The sequence below is a fragment of the Procambarus clarkii genome, chromosome 21 (genome assembly GCF_040958095.1).
Source record: "Procambarus clarkii isolate CNS0578487 chromosome 21, FALCON_Pclarkii_2.0, whole genome shotgun sequence".
In the NCBI taxonomy this organism is placed as follows: domain Eukaryota; kingdom Metazoa; phylum Arthropoda; class Malacostraca; order Decapoda; family Cambaridae; genus Procambarus; species Procambarus clarkii.
In genome coordinates, this window is record NC_091170.1 from 29,349,828 (window position 1) to 29,376,489 (window position 26,662).

At 49.7% G+C, this 26,662-nt stretch overlaps 1 protein-coding gene across 4 annotated transcripts in view; it reads right to left on the reverse strand.

Annotated features, from left to right (window-relative positions):
• The window catches only part of CenG1A (Centaurin gamma 1A), a 491,255-nt gene that overhangs the window by 22,842 nt on the left and 441,751 nt on the right, over nt 1–26,662 (reverse strand). Inside the window, exon 1 of one of the 4 annotated variants that reach the window (XM_069328243.1) lies at nt 982–1,057. The exons of the other annotated variants lie outside the window; for them this stretch is intronic. Coding sequence (XP_069184344.1) covers nt 982–1,042 — 61 coding nt within the window. The 5' untranslated portion in view covers nt 1,043–1,057. Of the gene's footprint in view, nt 1–981; nt 1,058–26,662 lie in introns of those variants that run through there. 4 annotated transcript variants of the gene reach the window in all.

The window sequence follows — 26,662 nt, forward strand, 5'->3', positions numbered from 1 at the left end:
CATGACCCCAAACTATCCTCTCGTATAGCACATCGAATTTTGACGTCCAAACGTCCCATCGGCCATAAACGGCCACTATAAATCACAGCCACTTAATAAACAAAACAAAACTCACGTTTTCGATGCGTGGTCAATAGGTTTTGGTTCGGTTTGAGTGTTTTAGTACACCATTTTCTGTCCGTTGTGTCAACTCGAGAATACTGGCTGAATGACGAAATTAGCGGAGTAGTGACGTCAGACGCCCACGTGTGTTGTGACGTCACCTGACGTCACCAGTGTACATAGTCAACCAGTAGTTTATAAGAGCTTTTGTGTTATTTTAATAGAATTTGTTTAAATACTAAATATACGAAAAAAACATTGATAATTGCACGTTTCATTCAAGAATGTATTTACACGTATTTAAGGTCCCGACTATTGCCTGTAGACTTCGGTTGATTGTTTCATACTTAGACCTATAAATATATACACATATCCACCTATGACTCACTTTCATGCCTTTTGGGTATTAAAAAAACAGTTTTCATGAACACTGAGCGTTTAAACTACGAATTACCCAGGCAAAACTGACAGGCTCCCCTATTTTGTATTACTGAACAGGTTGCTCCTGTTTTTAATTTTTCCGGACGAGTCGCTCAGGGGCCAGATTCACGAAAGCACTTACGCAAGCACTTACGAACCTGTACATCTTTTCTCAATCTTTGGCGGCTTTGTTTCTAATTATTATTAAACAGTTAATGAGCTCCGAAGCACCAGGAGGCTGTTTATAACAATAACAACAGTTGATTGGGAAGTTTTCATACTTGTAAACTGTTTAATAAATGTAAAGAAAGCCGTCAAAGATTGAGGAAAGATGTACACGTTCGTAAGTGCTTGCGTAAGTGCTTTCGTGAATCTGGCCCCTGCTCTTCACTACGGTATAGGCAGCCTACCCAATATTCAGAGACCAAAATATACAAAATCGCGTGTTGTCCAACGTACCAATGGTCGGCTGGCGCTGACATCTGCATATACTTTTTTCCTGGCTTGCTTCACTGTGCATGAAATAGAATAACTGAGAATAATTTAATTAAGGCATAGAATAAAGCGAGGTAAATCGCTGACCCGGCGGTGGACGACTGCTTCCGCGGTCGACGCCCAACCTTCACAATGTTTACACAAAACAGCTGTTCGTGTGACGTCAGCGCAAGAGGTTGGTAAACAAACATTCACGTTTCACATTTGAGTTAGGTTTGAAATCACGACGCGACGCCCGAAACGAGTCAACCTCTATAAGGCAAGGGTTGTGAACACACTGAATTTATGTATAAAGGGAGACATCGTACAGTACTACAGTACTAAAGGGAGACACAGTACGTCACTACAGTACTAAAGGGAGCCACAGTACGTCACTACAGTACTAAAGGGAGCCACAGTACGTCACTACAGTACTAAAGGGAGGCACAGTACGTCACTACAGTACTAAAGGGAGGCACAGTACGTCACTACGGTACTAAAGGGAGGCACAGTACGTCACTACGGTACTAAAGGGAGCCACAGTACGTCACTACAGTACTAAAGGGAGGCACAGTACGTCACTACAGTACTAAAGGGAGGCACAGTACGTCACTACAGTACTAAAGGGAGGCACCGTACGTCACTACGGTACTAAAGGGAGGCACAGTACGTCACTACAGTACTAAAGGGAGGCACAGTACGTCACTACGGTACTAAAGGGAGGCACAGTACGTCACTACAGTACTAAAGGGAGGCACAGTACGTCACTACAGTACTAAAGGGAGGCACAGTACGTCACTACAGTACTAAAGGGAGGCACCGTACGTCACTACGGTACTAAAGGGAGGCACAGTACGTCACTACAGTACTAAAGGGAGGCACAGTACGTCACTACGGTACTAAAGGGAGGCACAGTACGTCACTACGGTACTAAAGGGAGGCACAGTACGTCACTACAGTACTAAAGGGAGGCACAGTACGTCACTACAGTACTAAAGGGAGGCACAGTACGTCACTACAGTACTAAAGGGAGGCACAGTACGTCACTACAGTACTAAAGGGAGGCACAGTACGTCACTACAGTACTAAAGGGAGGCACAGTACGTCACTACAGTACTAAAGGGAGGCACAGTACGTCACTACAGTACTAAAGGGAGGCACAGTACGTCACTACAGTACTAAAGGGAGGCACAGTACGTCACTACAGTACTAAAGGGAGGCACAGTACGTCACTACAGTACTAAAGGGAGGCACAGTACGTCACTACAGTACTAAAGGGAGGCACAGTACGTCACTACAGTACTAAAGGGAGGCACAGTACGTCACTACGGTACTAAAGGGAGGCACAGTACGTCACTACAGTACTAAAGGGAGGCACAGTACGTCACTACAGTACTAAAGGGAGGCACAGTACGTCACTACGGTACTAAAGGGAGGCACAGTACGTCACTACAGTACTAAAGGGAGGCACAGTACGTCACTACGGTACTAAAGGGAGGCACAGTACGTCACTACGGTACTAAAGGGAGGCACAGTACGTCACTACGGTACTAAAGGGAGGCACAGTACGTCACTACAGTACTAAAGGGAGGCACCGTACGTCACTAAAGGGAGGCACAGTACGTCACTACGGTCCACTTACGGGCTATTCATGCCCGTGCCACCTCTTGGGTGGCTTAATCTTTATCAATCAATCAATCAATCAGTCACTACGGTACTAAAGGGACGCTACCACCACACACAGGGGCAGTGGAGGGACCAACACAGCACGTTACCACCCACCAGGGGCAGTGGAGGGACCAACACAGCACGCTACCACCCACCAGGGGCAGTGGAGGGACCAACACAGCACGCTACCACCCACCAGGGGCAGTGGAGGGACCAACACAGCACGCTACCACCCACCAGGGGCAGTGGAGGGACCAACACAGCACGCTACCACCCACCAGGGGCAGTGGAGGGACCAACACAGCACGTCACCACCCACCAGGGGCAGTGGAGGGCACAACACAGCACGCTACCACCCACCAGGGGCAGTGGAGGGACCAGGTCCGGACGCAGCTGCTGCTAAACAGTTCGATCCCGGCGACTCCTCAGGGTAAAAGCTTACTGTTTACCTTCTAAGGAGCGAGCCTCGAGTGCAACCTTGAACGAGGATGGGGGGAGGAGGAGGAGGGGCATGAGGAGGAGGGTCATGGGGAGGAGGAGGGGCATGGGGGAAAAAGGGAAGGAGGAGGAGGAGGGGCATGGGGGAAAAAGGGAAGGAGGAGGAGGAAAAGGGACGAAATGGGTAGGTGGAAGAAAAAGTGGCGCGGATGTGTACACACTCTCCCCCTTCCTTATACACAACACACACCCACACAGTTGAGAGGCGGGACTAAAGAGCCGAAGCTCAATCCCCGCAAGCACAACTAGGTGAGTACACAGACACACTACAGTATTATCCTCGTGATATCAACTGTGGCTGACAGCGATAACCATGAGAGAGAGAGACCCGGCCACTGGGCTAGGTGTTATCATGGGGAGTATCGCCCCAATACCACGCCCCCTCCACCAGTCACCCCCTCCCCCATCAACGCTTGGGGCAGATCCGGGACAACACCCACGTTGACTGACCAAGTTGACTGGTCAAATCGACTGGCCAAGTCGACTGGCCAAGTTGACACGAGAGGCGGGCACGGTTTAGTCTTTATGACGAGGCGAAGCATCCACGTCATGGATGGTGCAGGGAGGGGGGGGGTGTCAGGTGGGGCAGGTGTGGGCATGGGGGGGGGGAAGGGGGTGGGAGTGATGGGCGTAGGTGGGTGGGAGAGCACAGGAGGATGGTCAAAAGGCTCTTAATTTATCAAGATGCATCGAACTAGCGTCTTACATCCGGTCTATACATAACTTTACTGTTACAGTATTGAGCTGAAGTTGGCATTGTGGCGCAGTGGGTGGGTGGTGATGGTGGTGCAGTGGGTGGGTGGTGGTGGCGCAGTGGGTGGGTGGTGATGGTGGTGCAGTGGGTGGGTGGTGGTGGTGCAGTGGGTGGGTGGTGATGGTGGTGCAGTGGGTGGGTGGTGATGGTGGTGTAGTGGGTGGTGGTGGTGTAGTGGGTGGTGGTGGTGGTGTAGTGGGTGGTGGTGCAGTGGGTGGTGGTGCACAGGTGGGCTGGGGTAACAGTTATCCTGTGTGGTGTCAGTGCTATTATGGTCGTGTGGTGACGTAGGGGCTACGACACGAGTGAGGCAATTCCTAACAGCATACCATGTACGGATGAATGAAGCAGCCCCGAGCAAGAACGACCAAGACACGACCGTATGGCCGGAAACCCGTCCTCTCTACACACACTATTATTACCATCACCTACGCAACTAAGATCAGTCATACAATACGCAGAACCTGCGTGGAACGCACTCCAGAGGTCGCCACGAGGCTGATAACAAAAATCTCTGGGTTAAGAAGTCGGACAAAAAAGAAAGTCCAAATATGGCTAAAGCTTTAAACCTTTTATGAAACAAGAATCAGGGGAGACATGATCATTGCATATCAAATACTGAGGTATATATATATATATCAAGGCGACAAGATATAATTACTTCAGGAAGACAAGTAGAACGAGACAAACACAACCAAACAAGCACATCCACGCAAGTCAGCACACACACATTGTCTCCACGTTTGCCGGATGTCCCGAAATAGTAAACACACGCATTAAGTCCACGCTACTTCACACTCAGTTACTCCCCCACACACACACACACACACACACACACACACACACACACACACACACACACACACACACATACCATATGTCCATTTGTATACCACATATGTCAGGCCAATCCTGGAGTATGCAGCCCCAGCATGGAGTCCATATCTAGTCAAGGATAAGACTAAACTGGAAAAGGTTCAAAGGTTTGCCACCAGACTAGTACCCGAGCTGAGAGGTATGAGCTACGAGGAGAGACTACGGGAATTAAACCTCACTTCGCTGGAAGACAGAAGAGTTAGGGGGGACATGATCACCACATTCAAGATTCTGAAGGGGATTGATAGGGTAGATAAAGACAGTCTATTTAACACAAGGGGAACACGCACAAGGGGACACAGGTGGAAACTGAGTGCCCAAATGAGCCACAGAGATATTAGAAAGAACTTTTTTAGTGTCAGAGTGGTTGACAAATGGAATGCATTAGGAAGTGATGTGGTGGAGGCTGACTCCATACACAGTTTCAAGTGTAGATATGACAGAGCCCGATAGGCTCATGAATCTGTACACCTGTTGATTGACGGTTGAGAGGCGGGACCAAAGAGCCAGAGCTCAACCCCCGCAAACACAACTAGGTGAGTACACACACACACACACACACACACAGGCGGGATCCAAGAGTCAATGTTCGATCCTGCAGACACAACTAGGTGAGTACACACACACACACACACACACACACACACACACACACACACACACACACACACACACACACACACACACACACACACACAGTGGTGCCGTGGACAGTATATATGCTCCGCAACTTGATACTTGAAGAGCATCATAGGCTGCAGGAGTGAGGAAGCCGCCAGCCGCCACGCTGTAAACACATGACGTCACGGGCTGCTGACATTCACGTTGAAGTTCAAGTCAAATAAATATCAAAGGAACACAGTAGCTTAGGTTATTACTTCCCTTCTCTATTGCAAGTCCCTCAAGGGTAAAATATACATATATAGATACACATACATACATACATTCATATATACATACATACATGATGTTTGTGTACTCTGCTTATAGACGTGGGTGTGTGTGTTCAGTCCGTCCTCCTAAGATTTCCCAACGTCAAGAAACTGTCCTCTTAAAGTGCCCCCTTATCCTAACCTACCAGAGGACCCAAAACAGAAAACGGGGACAGTACGTCACTTTCGCGAGCCGCTTCCATTTTCAAGTACGCCAATTTTTGGGGGCCTCATGCAACGCATACGAGGGAAATGCGACGTTCTGTGTAAGAGGAGAGGTTGGCAGTGTTAGTGAGAGAGTATAAGGCCGAGGAAGAAGAAGACGCCGACGGAGTCACCGCTACACCACACAAGTATCGATCCGTCCGGGGCCACTATTCAACGCCCCCTCAATTCGCCACCGGGTTTCATTGATCCGTTTTCCACCAAGACAATCTCCAGACCCTCCCTCATCCACCCGGCCTTCTCTGTACTCCCCACACAACTGCCTCATTGCCTAACACTTGCCTCAACACCTTACACCTCCTCTGCTGCCTCCATCACTCATCAATTTTCTTCTGAAAGCTTAATTCATTCTTCTCTTATTTTTTGAAGTTTTTGAAAATATAAAATTTTCACTATTTTCTGTTTGGTTTGCTTGTAAGGTATAATTTCCACGTTGAATCCTCCATCCCGTTAACATCAGAAGGCTCCTGTTTGTTGCCAAGACTCTCTCTGACTTCTGACAGTAATATCCCGTTTTTACAAGGATTAGTTTTCCCCGGAGTCTCGTGTTTCCTAAGAGCCAAAGAGCTCCGGATGGCGTCTGTGGTGTAGCCAGATAAACCTGCGGATCTTTTCTCAGCCTCGTGGGACTCCGGACGTGGTGTTAATATTGAAATTCAGGGTTTGTACACTTTGTTCACGCCAAGGGCTTTATCAGCACCCGACAGAGCCGTGACTATTCTCTGTGTACTCTATACCTCACAGCTAGCTAGCTAGCTAGCTAGCTCTCTCTCTCTCTCTCTCTCTCTCTCTCTCTCTCTCTCTCTCTCTCTCCATTATATATATATATATATATATATATATATATATATATATATATATATATATATATATATATATATACATGACTGCTACATGTACTCCTCTACACCTGACTGCATATACCAGTTTAGGCAAATTGCATTTAAAAACGATTTAAGCCACATTGCTACACAATTATGGAATATATTAGAACATTTTATGAAATTGCTTTAAAAAAATTGTTAAGTAGGAAATTCCCATAAATTTCTTAGTTTATTAAATGTAATGTTTAAGAAAATCAATGGAACACTTACAAGTTGGCTTCAAGGCCGGCACACGAGGTCTTCTTGCACAAGAATATTTACTGATTTTTTTTCCTCTTCTGAATAAGATGATCGACTCTCTGCCCCCCCCCTTCATCAACCCCCCCGCCCCCCTCCCCAGTATGTGTGCATGCATCAACCTTCACCCTTCATCCCCTCCCTCCTGCGCTTGCTCCCCCCACCCAGCCTTTCACTTGTTTACCCCTCCACTTCGTTTGTCTGCTCTCCTCCCTTCAACTGTCTGCTCTTCCTCCCCCCAGTTTCGCTTGCATGTTCTCCCTCTCTTCGCTTCCCTCCTCTTCCCTTCACATTACACTTGCCTGCCCCCCTCCCCTTAGTTCTCCTGACCCCTGCCTCCCCTTCCCTTAGCTCCCCTGCCTCCCCTCCTCTTCGCTTGCCTGCCTGTCGTCCGCTGCGCCAGTGTCAGGGGGGTCGCCACACGACCCCCCTGACAGCTTTCTGGAGTAGAGGCTTTGCCAGTGTTGGTGGTGGGGCGGGTGATGGAGAGGGGGCATCATCGCCGCCACAGAGGGCCCCCGATAACGCCGGGAACGGAAGATTGGGACGGGGGAGGGGAGCCGCACAAGACGAAAGGGGAGAGGCGAGAAAGGAAGGGGGAGTGAGGCTGAGAAGCCAACTTTATTTCCCCCTCACAGATTAGGAAAAAAATGAAGGATTAAAAAATGAAGGACCCTATCTCCCTACCAAGGAGATAGGGTCCTCCGACTCCCTATCTGATAGGGGTTTACACTTCCCAACAGATAGGGGTCACCCTACCAGATGGGACACAATCAGTATTAAATGAGATTGGAACCCCCTAGCAGAGGTAGTCCACGAATCTTACCGGTGGGAATGGTAAGCTACCAGACCCAGGCGAGGAGAACCCTCCGCAAGTCCTGGAGGCTTCTTTAGCGGTAACATTGTTCCATCAGCCTGTTGGTGGCGGCCTGATACCTTGATCCCAGCGGCCTGCAGGTCTACATAGCCACTGTAACCCGGCTTATACCCCCACAATCTAGTTAGAATTTGTCGAATTATCTCTTGAAAACATCGACTTTTGATCCGACAAAAGTGGACGGGAATGAGACAGTACCAGACATATTATATCATATATATTACCAGATACATGACATATCTGTCATGTTTGAAAGACAGAAGACTGATCGGAAAACCAAGAAATAATAAATGCGCTTTCCAGCGCTGAGGCAGCGGTGCCCTTAATCATATTGGAACACTGCCTACCTGGAGAGTACCTGAAGAGGATTTCGGGAGTTCTTCTACTCCCCGAGCCTGGGGACTACAGCTTCGACTCGGTGTAGTGCTACACTGCCTCGGTGTAGTGCTACACTGCCTCAGTGTAGTGCTACACTGCCACAGTGTAGAGCTACACTGCCACAGTGTAGAGCTACACTGCCTCAGTGTAGAGCTACACTGCCACAGTGTAGAGCTACACTGCCTCAGTGTAGAGCTACACTGCCTCAGTGTAATGGTACACTGCACCACTACACTGTGTATATACACAGAGTATTTTAATCCAGGGGTACATATGCAGGATAAAAGTATACTTATGTAAATGTGATGGCCTTAATAAGCCTTCAGAGGCTGACAGGTCTTGCGTCCAACGTCCAACCAACGTCAGTGTTTGCCCTCAAAGGACCACGTCTCGGTAAGCACATTAACTGATAAGTGAACATTTATTGACTCAAGACTTGTCAATAAATGTTCTGCACAAACCTCCCGAGTGCTGTCGGGAGGTTGGGTTTAAAGTCTCCCGACTTACAAGCTTTTTTTTTTTTGTACGGTCAAGGCTTGTAGATAGACCAAGGAAAATGAAGGATATGAAAGGCTAAGTGTCGAGGTTCTTTCAGTGCATTCCACTTGTTGACCATTCCACTTGTTGACCATTCCACTTGTTGACCATTCCACTTGTTGACCATTCCACTTGTACAGGGTACGAGTATTTCCTTACATTTCTTTGACTCATTTGCGTTTCCAGCTTTCACTTGTAAGCGGGCCTCTCCAGGCAACAGTCTGGTGGACCAAACTCTCACAAGTCAAGCCTGGCCTCGGGCCGGGCTTAGGAAGTAGAAGAACTCCCAGAACCCCATCAAGCAGGTATCAAACAGCAAGTATCAAGCAGCAGGTATCAAGCAGCAGGTATCCTCTTGTCCTACTTTCTCTCACTTTAAAGGGGCTGTCTTTGTATGATCAGATAATATCCCCCCGCTGGTATACCTGGAACATACCTGGAGAGGGTTCTGAGAGTTCTTCTACTCCATGAGCCCGGCCTGAGGCCAGGCTCGACTTGTGATAACTTGGTCCAACAGGCTGTTGCAGCAGGTGTATGCTCTAGGGTTGAGAGCTTCCCGCCAAACACACACCGAAACTACGACGTTGGTACAACGTTCGAACCAGTTTTAACACCTCCTAACCAGTTATAACAACCAATATAGCAAGTTGTAACAGCGTTCTAATACGTCATAAACACGTTAAGCCAAGATGTATCAACTTTATTACAAGTTGTAACAAGCGGAAAATAGAGACAGTTTCGATTTGTGTTTCCAGGGTTCACTTCTGCTTACCCGTCCTTGTAGCTCAACCCGTCACACCCGGACTCCCCCCGGCCTCATAAGCTATGATGCTGATTGCTTTCATTTTTTTTTGCATGAAGGTATTGCGTTGCTCAAAAAAAAAATTAAATTGCAAATAGATTAAATTTTTGCATGAAATTTATATATATATAACCTACATAAATAATAAACAATAATCCGCATAAAAATTAGATTTAGCTTTCAGAGGTTAAATAACTAGTGCTAATATTAGACCTGGACTGAACCACCACCATCACTATAGCCACCACCACTACAGTCACCACCACCACTACAACCACCACCACCACTATAGCCACCACCACTACAGCCACCACCACCATCACTACAACCACCGCCATCACCACTACAACCACCACCATCACCACTACAACCACCACCACATTTTACAGTCCACACGCACCAGCTACACCTTCCCCATACTGACCTACACCCAGGACACCTCACTGTCCTCGAGGTCTTGTGGGCAGAGTACTCTTGCCTGTGGAGGGGAGAGTGAGAGGGGGGCGCCTGGAGGCATGGAAACCCCTACTAACCGTCACCAACGCTTCTCTATCCCTCCACTCCTACGCCCTCCTGTCCTCTTCATCCCACTTGAAATGCAAGGGGAAAATTTTGATTTTAAATCCGGTTTAATTCCCTCTGCCACCCCTCCCCCCATCTCCATCCTGGCCAAGAAAACACTCCATCCGGACCAAATGTCACCCCGACCGCCTGTCCTTCAAGCCTGGGACACACTTTGGACAAAAACCACTCGCGTATGTCCTATTATTCTATTCCTCTCTCCCCCTTGACAAGCATTGATTGATTTATTAATTCATGAAAGTTTGTACATTTTGTAGTGATCTTGACAGCCTTGGTCCCATTGCCGTACATGCCGTTAACAATCCGGATCTTGTTCTGCAAGAGTGGATCTCTGGCCGAATGCATTCGCCCTACTCCGGCCTCCTTTACTTGGCCAAATGCCTCTACCAATCTCTGTTTTACCAACAGTTACTTTGAGTACGCTAGGAGGGAATCTCAGAGCTCTACTCCCCAACCATGGCCGGAAGGGTCAGGCTTAACTGGTGATAATTTGGTCCAACAGGGTGTTGCTGGAAGCAGTCCGCAGGCCCACATATCCACTACAGCTTGACTGGTCCGATACTTCTTGCAGGAACGCGTCTAATTTTCTTTTTAACACGATGTTTGTTGTGAGGATATTGAACAGTCTAAGAGTTCTGATGTTCATACAGTGCCTCGAGTTACAGCCCCGCTCCTGTGCCAGATAAGTCCACTGCGGGCTCACGCATAGCCCGTGTTACTTAGAACTTTTTGTTCCCAGTAGTTGAATCTAAACCATCATCATCATTCAGTGCTCTTTGATTGTACCCATGGATGGCACCTCTATGCTCTTCAGTGCATCTATTCTGCATTTCCAACCACATCTTTTTCAGTTTAGGTGTTTTGTCATGTTTATGCATGCCGTATATGTTCTCTGTATTCCCTCTATTTAATAAATCTCTCATGCCTTGAGAGGGAAAGCGAGCACCTATCAGTACTCCAGACGGGAAAGCACAAGTAACTTGAATAGTATGGACACTGTGGAGAAGTCCCTCGTCTTAAAGGTTCTCATAATCCCACGCTATATTCCCTTTGAAATGGATTGATTGACTGATAAAGATTAAGCCACCCAAAAGGTGGCACGGGCCCATAAGTTTTGAAATGGAAATTGAAACACGTTTATTGGGGGGTATAAATACACACAAAGGGGTGAGGTAGCTCAAGCTGTTCTCACCCCGTTCACTACAACGTGTTCATATATAAATAGACACACAAATATTCCTTTTGGTATGCTCACGAAACGTTAGGTGTTATGCCATCATTATTCCCAGATCATATACACGTTGATTTCCTTCTGTGAGGAGATCTGACCTTATTATTCACATCTACCATACCCTAGTATCTGGAATTCATTAGTGCTGAACAACATGTTATTTTTCGTTGCCCAATTGAAAACTATTGACATCATCTTGTAGTTAGTCATTGTCTTCTACAGGAATAATTGTTATGCTGATTTTTTTTATATCTCGAGTGACACGAGGCTGTGACTTGTATTTTTGTCTCTATCTGATATATGTGAGAAAAACAGTGGTGCAAGGACTGAGCCCCATCCCCCCTACCCCTCCTCTTAGCCAAGTGACACCCCTCCCCCTGAACCCTTAGTAGTGGCGTCTCTTTTCCCCTGTCCAGATACTTCTCGTTCCACCCAGCTCTCCCCTCCCTTAACCCAGCACCCCTTCCACCAGGAAACCTTCCGAACCTGATCATACCTTTTCATCCAACAACCCCCTTTTCGCCACCCTTTCCACCAGGAAGGCCCCCTTCCCTTTCCACCTCCATCCGGTAAATTTCTACGCCGTCTCACCCCCTTCCTTAGATCCACCTCTTCCCTTTCCATCCGGCCTGCAGCTCTCCCCAGCCTCAGCAGGAGATCAAGACGGGAGCAAGCACTCGAAGACCTCTTTGTATTTGCTTCTGTATCAGTTGGTGGCGACAGGCAGCAGCGTATGACGGAGAGGACGGCGACGACGCAGAGGACGAGGGCGACGGAGAGGACGAGGGCGACGGAGAGGACGAGGACGACGGAGAGGACGGCGACGACGCAGAGGACGAGGACGACGGAAAGGACGGCGACGACGCAGAGGACGAGGACGACGGAGAGGACGGCGACGACGCAGAGGACGAGGACGAAAGGAGAGGACGACGACGAAAAGACGAAAGAGGTGGTCGTACCTCTTACTTATTAAACTTTCACAGATATGAACGTGGCCATTTTGTAGTGAACAAAATGTTACATATTTTGTTTAATGTTATAGTTGTCAAATCCTTGCCATATCCTCCTCCTCCTCGGCTGCCAGTGTAAGTGTGTACCCTAGACTTGTTAAATTTGTGGGAATGTGGTTGAGCTGTTATAAAAATCTCCCCTCGTGGCATTTCGTGATATGGCATAGAATCACTGATAGTCCAGAGCCTTGACTTCACCTCCCACGGTTACCTTGAGGTGCTTCCGGGGCTTAGCGTCCCCGCGGCCCGGTCGTCGACCAGGCCTCCTGGTTGCCGGAATATAGTGCCACGTTAGGGTGGCACTAGACCTGACCTCGCCTCCCAGGGTTGCTCTCTTAGCCTGGCCCTTCCAGAAGTGGAAGCTCACCCTAGCAACACACTCAGGATCACCCGCCAGCCTCCTAGGTTCCAGCCAGCGTGCCACGCTGCGGGTAAAGTCAGTCCTCAAGGTAGGATGAGATGTTAGCGGCAGGGAGACGACGGGAAGACGGTGAAAGGGGTAGTAATGAGGGGTTTTAAGGGGACATGTGTCCCCCTTCTGGAGGGTGATGGGATGCGGAGAGATGAAGGAGTAAGGGGGGGGGGGATAATGCAGAAGGGTAGAAGGGAACTAGAGACGTCATCTCACGTTAGGTGAAGGGTCATTCACACCCCTTCCCTCCCTACTTACTTACCCACCTATCTTCCTACCTATCGATTCTGCCTTCCTCAGCTCGGGAATGACCTTTTTTTTCTCTTTATAAAGCTTGGGACCTTTTCGAAGTTTATTGAATGGTTTTTCGGATGAGGGTTCCATTACGGGCTGCATACTCATGAGCTGGTCTGGCATAGGTTGCACAGCGGACCTGGAAAGCTCATGTGTCCAAATTCTAGGAGGCTGCCTTGATGCTGTCCAGTTTAGAATATGCTGCTGATGCTGCTATGCTTCTGGTATTATGCTTGGTCTCTCTCTGACCCCTGGGTCACACGGCCGCACGGGTCCGTGTGCTCTTGGGTCCGTGTGCTCTTGGGTACGTGTGACCCATGGGCCCGTGTGCTCTTGGGTACGTGTGACCCACGGGTCAGTGTGCACTTGGGTACGTGTGACCCACGGGTCAGTGTGCACTTGGGTACGTGTGACCCATGGGTCAGTGTGCACTTCGGTACGTGTGAACCATGGGCCCGTGTGCTCTTGGGTACGTGTGACCCACGGGTCAGTGTGCACTTGGGTACGTGTGACCCACGGGTCAGTGTGCACTTGGGTACGTGTGACCCATGGGCCCGTGTGCTCTTGGGTACGTGTGACCCATGGGCCCGTGTGACCCATGGGTCCGTGTGACCCATGGGCCCGTGTGCTCTCGGGTACGTGTGAACCATGGGTCAGTGTGCTCTTGGGTACGTGTGAACCATGGGTCAGTGTGCTCTCGGGTACGTGTGACCCATGGGTCAGTGTGCTCTTGGGTACGTGTGAACCATGGGTCCGTGTGCTCTTGGGTACGTGTATCCTAATTTGCGTGTGCGCGCAAGCCATAAATGCCACACGCGCTTCCGTGCGGAACTTGGCCTACCTAAGGACGCGTGGCGTACGCCCACGTGTCCGTGCTCACTGTGCGGACAGAGATGAGCGCCACCACGGACCATCCATCTTCATTTCCCGCAACAAATCTTTGTTCAACTCATCAGTTCAGGTAGATAAGATGATATCAAGTCTGGTCGGCTGGATATAGGCTGTCCCAGAGCCTCCCTCCCATCCCCAACCTATTCTTCCATTCCACTGACCCCCCCCCCCCCCACCACCACATCCTCTCTTCCTCCTGGTCCACCCATCCCCCTCCCTCTCTATCCTTCCCTTCCCTCCGTAGTAAGATTAAACCAGATCAAGACGGCGATAGAAGTCCACCGCCCGTAAGGTCGAACATACCACTGGACTAGTGAAGGGTGTTAAGCCCTTAACGACAAGAGGGGGGATAGCCCCGTCCTCAGCCCCGAGGGTCGATCCCCAGGTGGCTGTAGACCCATATACCTTCCGGCCCAAGAGATTTGCACACAACCTCAATGGGAAATGGGGGAGAAATGGTATGGGGAGAGGGCGTAATGGGAAAGGTCTAAATCACCGGTAGGCTGAGAATAGGTCTCTCTCTCTCTCCCCCCCCTCCCCTCCTTTCCCCCTACCTACCTGCCTACTCCACCCCTGCCCCCCTCCCCACCCCACCCTTCCTCACATTCCCTCACATACACTCATTGAAATACAAGTTTGGACGGACACGCTACCAGTAGCACCCCGCCTCACACTCATGAAGTATGCATGCTGTAGGTATTCAGGAAATGATGCAATGTCACTCATTCTCACTTCTCTTTCCAAACCCCCCTCCCAACACCCCCCCCTCTCCCATCACCCCTACCCCGCCCCCCCCCCCCTCACTCTCACTTCGACATCTCCCCCTCTCCTGTTATCGAGCTATTAACAAGTACCGCCACAGCAGTTCCACAGTAAGTCCACTAAGGGCTCACCATAGCCCGTGCTGCTTGCCCCGCTCCTGTGCCAGATAAGTTACGGGCTCACCATAGCCCGTGCTGCTTGCCCCGCTCCTGTGCCAGGTAAGTTACGGGCTCCCCATAGCCCGTGCTACTTGCCCCGCTCCTGTGCCAGATAAGTTACGGGCTCACCATAGCCCGTGCTACTTGGAAACTTGTTCCGAGTAGCTGAATCTATAACAACAACAACAGCAGCAGCTCCAGACTGTGGAGTTACTATCATCGCTGTATGGGAAGACTGCCTCCCTCCTGAAGAGGTATAGAGACGGATTATAGATGATGGTGATGGTGGTGACGATGATGATGATGATGATGATGGAAATTGCCTTTAATCACGACTCGCTAATTCCTCGGTTCGACTATATCTCCACTCATTAATCCCTCGACCGTCTATAATCAGAACTCACTAACTCCTCGTCCTTCAATAATCTCAACCCGTGAATCCTCCGACCGTTCTATAATCACGACTCGCTAATCCCTCAACTGCATATAACCTCGACTCACAAATCCCTCGACCGTCTATAACAACTCACTAATCCTTCGACCGTCTATAATTACGTCTCACTAATCCCTGGAGCGTCCAATATCACGACTCGCTAATCCTTCGACCATCTATAATCACGTCTCGCTAATCAGTCTGATATGTTATTGCAAGAAAACACGCTATCATAAACAAATCCAAGACTCGGCAAAGACTCACTCAAGAGTCAAGACCTAACTAACATTTACGACAAGGAGAACTAAAGGAGTCTCGTGTGATTGCGAGACATTTTCCGAGTGCTGGCCGAGTGGTACGATCACGCTGTTATGATCCGCGTGTTGCTCACCGCAATTTACTGTGGTTAACTGCTGCAATTATTCTGCAATTTGTCCGGCTAGCTGTTTTTAACGAGGCGCTGTATCGGCGCGGGAGTACAGCAAGGGTGTTGTATCCCTGCGGCGCTGTACTCGAGAACCTCTGTATTAGACGCTGCTGTACGGTGGAGGACGGTCTCGGTTGATGTCTCTCGGCTGACGTCCCTCCGGTTGACGTCCCTCCGGCTGACGTTCCTCCGACTGACGTCCCCCCGGCTGTCTGCTTCCACCAGTCAGGGCAGCAGAGGTTACACCGTCAACACAAACCTTTCTTCAGCAACTGAGGCATTACACTACCAGACGTATATAAAAAATGCCCCATAAAAAAGGCCTCTTTTGTGAGGCGGAGGCCATTGGTTCGGGACAATTGTGGCCCGAGGGTCTCAGGGGTGTCCCAGGGCCTACGGGGTCCCGGAGCCTGTGAGGGTCCCGGGATCTAGGAGGGTTCCCCCAAGGGGCTAGGGGGTCCCAGCAGGCGCGCCCCGCGGCTTTCAGATATTGCCCTGAGGCACCGCCATTACACCATGTTGCCAGCCTCGCGGCACGTGGGGACACGCGTCGTGCAGGAACACGTGTCGTGCAGGAACACGTGTCGTGCAGGAACACGTGTCGTGCAGGAACACGTGTCGAGCAGGAACACGTGTCGAGCAGGAACACGTGTCGAGCAGGAACACGTGTCGAGCAGGAACACGTGTCGAGCAGGAACACGTGTCGAGCAGGAACACGTGTCGTGCAGGAACACGTGGGGTTTTGGTATCCCAAAACTCTTCTCCTCCTCCTGGGCCCACATGGTGTGGCAAATTAGGCACGCCAAACCCTAAACTAAGCCCAGCTTAGAATGGATAAGCCACACCCTCTCCTATCTCGACAGTTGACTCTACCTGCTCCACAGCTGACTCTACCTGCTCCACAGCTGACTCTACATGCTCCACAGCTGACTCTACCTGCTCCACAGCTGACTCTACCTGCTCCACAGCTGATCACCTCCTCCACAACTGACTCTACCTGCTCCACAGCTGCCTCTACCTGCTCCACAACTGACTCTACCTGCTCCACAGCTGACTCTACCTGCTCCACAGCTGACTCTACCTGCTCCACAACTGAGTCTACCTCCTTAAGCACCCAGCCCGCAATGCTGGAGGTCCATTTCATAGTCAAATTCTATGAGCCACGTTAACACTACAAAAAAATATCCTAAGAGCCTGGTTAATCAGACGAAAGGAAGATTATTATCGTCTCTCGGTGATGACTTGACGCAAGCTGTTCAAGGTTTAATGTCCTAAAATTAATTAAAGTTCCAGCTTTACGCCAGGGCGCTAGCGATGCCGGCCCCATCACCCCCCCCCCACACACACACACACCCTCCTCACTGCCCGTACAACGCAAGCCCGAAGGTGTACCCATGACACGCCTGACACGGCTCACGTGAGTGACAGTTCTGACACGCCTAGCCAGGTGTTAATTTAGTTTGTATGTAGACCCAAAACTCACATTATTACAACAGGGTGACACGCTAAGGGCAAACTTCTCCGGTGTAGGGGAAGTAGTTCAACATGCAACTGGTTCTAGGAAGAAAATCTTTATTAATAGTTAGGAATATTCATTCCTACAGGCCCAGAACGAGACGGGCGCCAGTTACGATGGGCACGCGCTCAGAGGAGCTCGTGGCAGATGCCTGGTAGAGAGGGAGGGAAGGCAGGGAGGGTGCGGAGGAGGAGGAAGGGAGAGAGAGAGAGGGCATAACAAAAGAAGGCTGGGAGCCTTACGTCTCCTGAAAGGCTCTCACTCTCACGTTCTTGTAGCCCAGCCCACGACTCCCCAACACCGCTACCAGGCCCACTACTCCACCCGTCAGTGGGTACGCCTGCCCGCCTGTGCACCCGGCCGCCCCTACACCCGCCCGCCCTTACACCCGACCGAGAGAGAGAGATGGGTAGGCTGCCTCCCGGTCAGAGCAGTCTCCGTGGGAGTGGCTCACACGCCTTGACTCAATACCCAGATATATGCATGATCAACGAGACGCAGAGATGTACATGACTCTCTGTACTCCCCCCTCAGTGTACTCAAGTACATGTGCTTGTTGGGTACAGCCTAACTCCTGAGCCCCGCCTTACCTGCTGTTGCTTGTCTGGTGAATCACTTAATCCACTTATTGCTTGTCGTATCTACTATCGAGACTATCTATTGTATTAACTTCTAAAATCAAACTTTCTAATTTGAGCCCATTGTTTTGTGTTCTCTCGCGCGCGTTGATATTTTAAGAACCATATTTATAAAACTCGAGTGATGAGCTCCACCAGCCAACTGTATAAGTAAAGAGTGAGAAACGTGACGGAAGAATATAAATGGGATATAATTTTTGTGTCGCACAAATCAAATCAAGAGAGAACGCGGCCTCTAGGATGGCAACGTTGTGGGTCCCAGTCTGGTTTGAAGTAGAACGAATACTTCGGGTTCTTCCCAGACACACAGTCGGTAATTCTAGGTTCGAATCCCATCCGGAGACATAAATAGTTGGCCGCGTTTCCTATCACCTAATGAACATGTTCACCTTGCAGTAAATCCGACCCCTCACAGTGTTCAAGAGAGAACTTTATAAACACCTCCAAAGGATACCTGATCAACTAGGCTGTGATTCATACGTCAGGTTACGAGCAGCTGTGTCCAACAGTTTGGTTGACCAGTCCAGCAACCAGGAGGCCTGGTCGACGACCGGGCCGCGGGGACGCTAAGCCCCGGAAGCACCTCATGGTAACCTCAAGGTAAGGTAAGGATAAGTTTGATTTAACAAAGAGTCCTAGAACAGTGAAAGCAGTTGTCAAAAATTATTTGTAAATCAAATGGCTTTAGATGTTTTAGTGAAACTAGTTGGAGTTGCTGCTCCTCTCATCTGGTGTTCTTGCTTCACAACTATTAAACAAGGTGAGGCAGGAATTACCAGGAATTATCAAAGTACATGATAAGCTGTTTGCTGGAGTGGTGCAGTGGAGTCCTTATGTATTAGTGTTAATGTGGGGAGTGAGTTCTTTAATCCCCCGAACTACCTGTTGCGTTCAACTATCCTAATGTTCAATTTATTTGTCAAATCTAATAGTAAAGTTGTGGATGGAGGTGGCTCCCACCACTACGTCCATCAGGGCTGTCCAGTTGTTGACCGCCCGTACCGGGTACCAGTATTTCCTTATATTCCTTCGGCTCATCTGCGTTTCCAGCTTCCTCGTGTGTCCTACTTTCTCTCAATTTTAAGAGGCTGTCCTTGTCCTCGTTGGTTAAAAGCGTGTGTCGAGGTGGGTGTGGTGTAGAGAGTGAGATGAAAAGTGGGTGAGGTGAAAGGTGGGTGTGATGAAGAGGGTGTGGCGAGTGGGGTGGGATGGGGGTGGGGGGTTGGGGGGTCAGTAATGGAGGCAGCTCCAACCGTCACAATGCACCATCAATGTTACTCTATCTTCCACCACTGAATATCATCAGTACTGCACTCTACGTCTCCTTCCCCTCCAGCACCACTTAACTATAGAAGGCGTACAGCACAAAACGTCCACCAGACTGTGCGACACAGTGGTTGCCAGGATCAGGTTGGGTTACCGTTACCTGTGGCAGGTGGCTACAGGTGACGGATCTCCCAATCCTCAGCACTCCAGGTGCAAACTCTGTGAGCACCAACTGAGGCATGATCTCCCACACACACTACAGTATTGATTATCCAGTCATTAGAACTTTCAGACCCGCCGGTATGAGGAATCTGGAGCTTTGTAATCCCTTTATTAACTCTCGTGTGCTTGAGGATATCCTCATAATGCACCTAGAAATTTGCCAGTGCAGACTCTTGATCGCATGGTCCTATATGACTAACCATCCTACGAGATGGGGACTTCTCAACATCATGTTGCGAGTTCTTGACAAGCTCTGTAACCCTTCATATAGTACAGGGAAGCTGCAGAAGTGCAGATGTAGCTGTGTGATAATTATAGAAGTCAATAAAAGATACGAAGCTTGTACTAGAACTTCGAGGATTGAGCGTTTTTTGTATTTATATTATTTTCTACCCTAGACGTGGCCACAGACATTTATAATGCTAACTAGCATCTATGTACATTTTCTTCTGTCCTCCATGGACAAGGCTAGAGATCTGTTATAAATATAGTTCAGCGATTTATTAAACAATCAACCACTGAAGGTGATTTTCCAATGGTAACCAACATACATAAGTACATATATTAACGTCTGTCCTACATACACAGTGTTCAAAATATGTTTTTTTTACACGAAATGTTATTAATGGGCGTTTACATATTGAACAGTGAGGAACGGCTCAGGCAACTGAACATCACCATCATAATTGTAATAATAATTTAATTTAAACACAACTGAAAGCTGGGAACGCAAATAAGCCATAAGAAGTAATCAAATAAGGAAGTAATCGTACCCTTTGCGCGTAATTAATAAGTGTCTTAAAGACGAAGTTGTGGAAGCCACCTCCATCCACAACTTTAAGGACGGATTCGACAAAGAATTTAAACGTCCAATAGTTCAATTGAAACGCAATTGAAATGCTGGTTGATGTAGTAAATCATTCCGAGACACACACACACCATCACAATACACTCATCACCACACCACACACCATCACCACCACCACTACTACAACACCACCACCACCACACCACACACCATCACCACCACCACTACTACAACACCACAACACCACCACCACACCACCACCACCACCACCACCACACCACCACCGTGGAGCATCAGACACCACGCCCTCAGCCTCACACCGTCCAATACACACCACTAAAAAATCAGAGCATGAATAATTGGTTGGTCGCAGTACCCCCAACTGAACTCTCGGCCTCTGTTGGGACTGCTCTCTGTAAGGACTGTGGGGGGTGCCTCTGTGGGAGCTGTCTGTGGGGACTGTTTAGAGATGGCTGGTGTCTGTGGGGGCTGGCGGGCTAGCCACGATAGGGGGAAAGCCTACCTGACGAACGTGTAAGGCTGCCTGATCAGCACAGATTTGTGGGGGAGGAGAAAGTGAATTACATTTCCGCATAAAGCCAGCTGGAGCCACAGAGCCAGCTGGGGGCCACAGAGCCAGCTGGGACCACAGAGCCAGCTGTTCGACCAGCTGTTCAAGACGACAAGTGCGGTGGTCTCGTGGCTACCGACCGCTGTCCCATGTAAACCCGGGGAAGGCAGAGACGCTTGACGGTGGGAGGTTATCTTGAGGTTATCTTGAGATGATTTCGGGGCTTTTTAGTGTCCCCGCGGCCCGGTCCTCGACCAGGCCTCCACCCCCAGGAAGCAGCCCGTGACAGCTGACAACACCCAGGTACCTATTTTACTGCTAGGTAACAGGGCCATAGGGTGAAAGAAACTGGCCATTGTTTCTCGCCGGCGCCTGGGATCGAACCCAGGACCACAGGATCACAAGTACAGCGTGCTGTCCGCTCGGCCGACCGGCTCTCTCCTGTCCGCTCGACCGACCGGCTCCCTAAGTTCTTACCACACCCTGCCATCAAAGGTCCTCCGCACACGCACACACACACACACACACACACACACAAAGACCCAGCGAACAGTATGCAAAATAAACGCATAGTCAATACACAAGACATAAACATAAATCTGCATTTGTGACTCTGGCAAACCTAAGGATATCACTTAAGAACCCGGGATAGGTCTTGGGACCCACTGTACACGATCAGTGTGATGGGGGCCCAGTCTGGAGTATGCCGCACCAGCGTGGAACTCCCGCATCTATAGAATCATACCACCACGAGGCTCGTATCCTCCCCGGTCGGGGTACGGGTCCGGACATCAACATGTCTCGGCTAGACATCACAACTCTCGAAGACAAACGGAATCTAAGAGACATGTTCACGATATAAAAGGTTCTTAAGGGAATCCGTCACCTACTGGCACTGTTATCTACGTCACATGTCGCGTCACACACGTCTCCTGCCTCTCCCGTCACACACGACGCTTCAAGGAATGTTGTAATGCCTGTAAAATTATTACGTTAGCGGTGAGATGACAGTGACGGGTGCGGTGAGATGACAGTGACGGGTGCGGTGAGATGACAGTGACGGGTGCGGTGAGATGACAGTGATGGGTGCGGTGAGATGACAGTGACGGGTGCGGTGAGATGACAGTGCCGGGTGCGGTGAGATGACAGTGATGGGTGCGGTGAGATGACAGTGACGGGTGCGGTGAGATGACAGTGATGGGTGCGGTGAGATGACAGTGACGGGTGCGGTGAGATGACAGTGACGGGTGCGGTGAGATAACAGCGCCGGCTGCGGTGAGATAACAGTGCCAGCTGCGGTGAGATAACAGTACTAGCTGCGGTGAGATAACAGCGCCAGCTGCGGTGAAATAACAGTGACGGGGGTTACCTTGAGGTGCTTCCGGGGCTTAGCGTCCCCGCGGCCCGGTCGTCGACCAGGCCTCCTGGCCTGGTCAACAGGCCTAACCTGCCACCGGACACACCCTAACAACGACCAGAGGAGAGGACACCCAAACATGAGAACCAGCGCTGAGGGACAAGAAAGATTTATGTCCCCCCCAGAGACCAAAGGGTAAGTGTAAAGGTCCGTCCGCTCGTCCGCTGCTGCAACACCGTGACCCGAGGCGACAGCTTCGCAGCACTGCAGGGGGCACTATTCGACCTGTGGGAGGAGGGCAGGAAAAACCGGTTGATTTATGTCCGGGCAGGGGGACCTGAGGGAAGGGGGCAGCTAGGGGGACACCGTTCAGACGATGAGGACACCAACTGGGTGTATAGGAGTGCCTCGGGGCGGGGCATGAAAAGGACCGAGGTCGACTCACGCAGGAAAAACAACTTTCCTCGTCACCGGCAAGCAGTGCGGGCCGGCCAAAATGGTACGAACAACTATATAACGATGATGACACGAGGACGGCCCTACGAGGACAACCACCCGAGGACGGCCCTACGAGGACAACCACCCGAGGACGGCCCTACGAGGACAACCACCCGAGGACGGCCCTACGAGGACAACCGCCCTACGATGGGGTAAAGGTGCGTCGAGGGAAGAGGAGGAGGAGATGTCAGAGGGCAGCTAAGAGATGCTGACTACACAGTAAGGTCGCTTGCATACTATGAAGTGTGTCACGTGACCACAAAGGTCGGGGGGAGAGGGGCGTCGACACATGACACATAGGTGGGGGGCGTCGACACGAAGGAGGGGCCGTCGACAAGGAGATGGGGGGCGTCGATATGTAACCACATAGGTGGGGGGGACGTCGACACGTGACCACATAGATGGGAGGGCATCGACACGTGACCACATAGATGGGGGGGCGTCGACACGTGACCACATAGGTGTGGGGGGGGGGACGTCAGGACATAACAGCAGGGGTATGCAATATCAGATCATTCCCAGACATTGGACACGAGTTTGTCACACTTCCGGGCGACTTATTGACGCCATTTTGTAATTTTGTTGGTATTTTAATATAGAGAATGCCACAGTAGTGGTGGTGCTTACCTATGAGTGACTACGGGGAAGTGAGGTCTAGCTCTATATGCCCTGCTTACTGATCCCTTGCTTTGCCTTTTGAATTATTCTGAAGTTTGAATTCTTTGACGAAACTAGTCTTAAAATTGTGAATGGAGGTGGCTTCTACAACTCCTTCTTTTAGTGAGTTTCACTTGTTTAGCACCCGTACAGAGTACTAGGAGGTACAGGAGACGACTGGTTGAGACTGGTAGTTGTGGTGGTGGTGACTGGCACTGGTGGTGGTGGTGAGTGGCACTGGTAGTGGAGAGTGGCTGAGCGGTGGACATGGGAGTGAGAGTGAATTATAGAGACAAGAGAAGGGACTGTGTACAGGAGGAAGGAAAGGTCATAGTCACCGGTAAATGTCTTCACTCACCACCACCATCTCCTCTACAACAACAACAACATAACTACCATCATAACCACTCCCGCCTACCCTTCTAGCACAACATTCACCACACCACAACCACCCCAACCACTACTTAGGTTGGACGGTCAATCCGTCCTGGGGCCAAGTCCATTCCATCCAGCGGTCGACCCCAAAGACGCATTCATCAATTTTAACATGCTGTTCATTCATATCAGAAATTTTCTGATATATAAGTTATTATTAGTATATATTAGCATATTGTGCATATTTAGGCACTGGTTAGGTTAGGTGTTTAGGTTCTGTTGGTGACTATTTGTATTTGCAGTACGTGGGTGAAGCATTTATAAACTTGTGGTTTGAATAGAGTACGTAAGTGAAGCACTTGTTCCGGAAGTATTCGAACGTCAGCAGTTGTGAGTCGTGTATAAACCGCTTTTCATTCATAAACAGCTGGGGGTTTATGTATGGGTAACCTAACCTAAAAAGTGCCTAAATATGCACAATATGCTAATATATAATAATATTAATTTATATATGAGAAAATTTCTGTTATGAATGAACAACATGGTAAAATTGATGAATGCGTCTTTGGGGTCGACCGCTGGATGGAATGGACTTGGTCCCAGGACGGGTTGCACGAACAGAAAACGGGACTGCCCACCTGCTTGCCTTCCTGAACCCGCCCACCTGCCTATCTGCCTCCAAACAACACTGCACTACCCACTAACCTTACAACATCCCCCTGCAGCAAGCCGTCCACATTCGCAATATGTAATTCACACACTGACAACGACCTCTGCTCCCCCACCCCCCTCCCTATCCTTTCTATCCATCCTCCTCCCCCTTGGCCCCCTCCTGAAAGCTTCATCCGCGCCATCCTTCCTTCCCTCCCAACCTTCAGTGTTGCTCGCCGCCCGCCAACCCCGTACACGTGGACAGCTTCCAAGGCCACTTCTGTAATCCTACTGATAGTACGAGTCCGTTTTGAGGGTCACCGTAAGGTGTTGGTGAGCATTTTGTCGGTGTTCATGGTGAACTTCTGGTGTTCACCGTCACCCAGCGTGTGGGTGACGGTGGTGGTGCACTGGGAGCTAGTCCCTCTTGGTGGTGCACTGGCGGGGAATCTCCAGGGTTTGGTGCGGTGCCCCAAGGTCCCTGCGGCTGACCTCCTTTGCCCGCAGTGTCCCCGCCGCCCTGGGTCACCGCCTGGTCAATATTGCACCACTAGCAACGCGCACCGCTCACAACACATCACCTGCCTTGACCCACACACGCACGCACGCACGCACGCACGCACGCACGCACACACACACACACACACGCACACACACACACACACACACACACACACACACAGATATGATCAAATGTAAATATTATAGAGTCCAGTAGGCTCAGGAATCTGTACACAAGTTGATTGACGGTTGAGGGGCGGGACCAAAGAGCCAGAGCTCAACCCCCGGAAGCACAACCAGGTGAGTACAAACACACGCACGCACGCGCCCAGGAGGTCTTGGCCCACATATCAACCACAGCCCGGTTGGTCTGGCACTCCTTGAAGAAAACTATCTCGTTTTTTCTTGAAGATGTCCACGGTTGTTCCGGCAATATTTCTTATGCTCGCTGGGAGGATGAACAACCGCGGACCTCTGATGTTTATACAGTGTTCTCTGATTGTGCCTATGGCATCTCTGCTCTTCCCTGGCTCTATACTGTACTTTCTTCCATATCGTTCACTCCAGTATGTTGTTATTTTACTGTGTAGATTTGGGACCTGGCCTTCCAGTATTTTCCATGTGTATATTATTTAGTATCTCTCTCGTCTCCTCTCTAGGGAGTACATTTGGAGAGCTTTGAGACGATCCCAATAATTTTGGTGCTTTGTCGCGTCTATGCGTGCCGTATATGTTCTCTGCACTCCCTCCATTTCAGCAATCTCTCCTGCTCTGAAGGGGGAAGTGAGTACTGAGCAGTACTCGAGACGGGACAGCACAAGTGATTTGAATAGTACAACCATTGTGATGAGATCCCTGGATCTTAAAGTTCTCGTTATCCATTCTATTATTTTTCAAGCTGACGCAATACTTCCTTGATTATGCGCCCTAAACCTTAGGTCGTCAGACATCCTAAGTCCAAAATCCTTTACATGCTGTTTTCCTACTATGGGCAGATGTGATTGTGTTTTGTACCCTGTATTATGTTTAAGGTCCTCATTTATACCGTACCTGAGTACCTGGAATTTATCACTGTTAAACATCATGCTTTTTTCTGCTGCCCAGTCCAAAACTTTATTAATATCTGCTTGTAGTTTTTCAATGTCTTCAGGAAAGGTAATTTTCATGCTGATTTTTGTGTCATCTGTATAGGATGATATGAAGCTGTGCCTTGTAATTTTGTCTGATACGAAAGTAAGGAAAAGCAGTGGTGTAGTGTGTAGCAGTGTACATTTCTACACACTGAGTGTGTAGCAATGTACACTGTTGGACACTCAGTGTAAAAAACAGTGTTCCCTGAGCTACAGAGTTTTTTATGATGGAATAATGACGATCTTTCCTATTGGCGGCATTTCTTATATTTCTTAGCTGGAGGCTGAAGAGTAGCTGGCCTCGGATCCTTACACTGTCCTCCAACTGTGCTTACACAATAAAGTAGGCGTTACGACTGCGAAAAAATGACAGGTAGGATAACTGTTGTTGATTTAGGGGGCGACGATGATCCGAGGGATGGGTTGCGCTCTGGCTGCCCGATACCGGGAAATAGCAAAGAGGGATGGGGGTCTCTACAGTCTCTTCAGGACACGGACATGACTGATGACGCGGAAGGTATGGCGAAGGATGTCATGACCGACGTCTTTGTCTCTCGCACCTGCTCCGTCAAGGAGAACGGGAAAATTGGAACCGACTAAACGTTCCA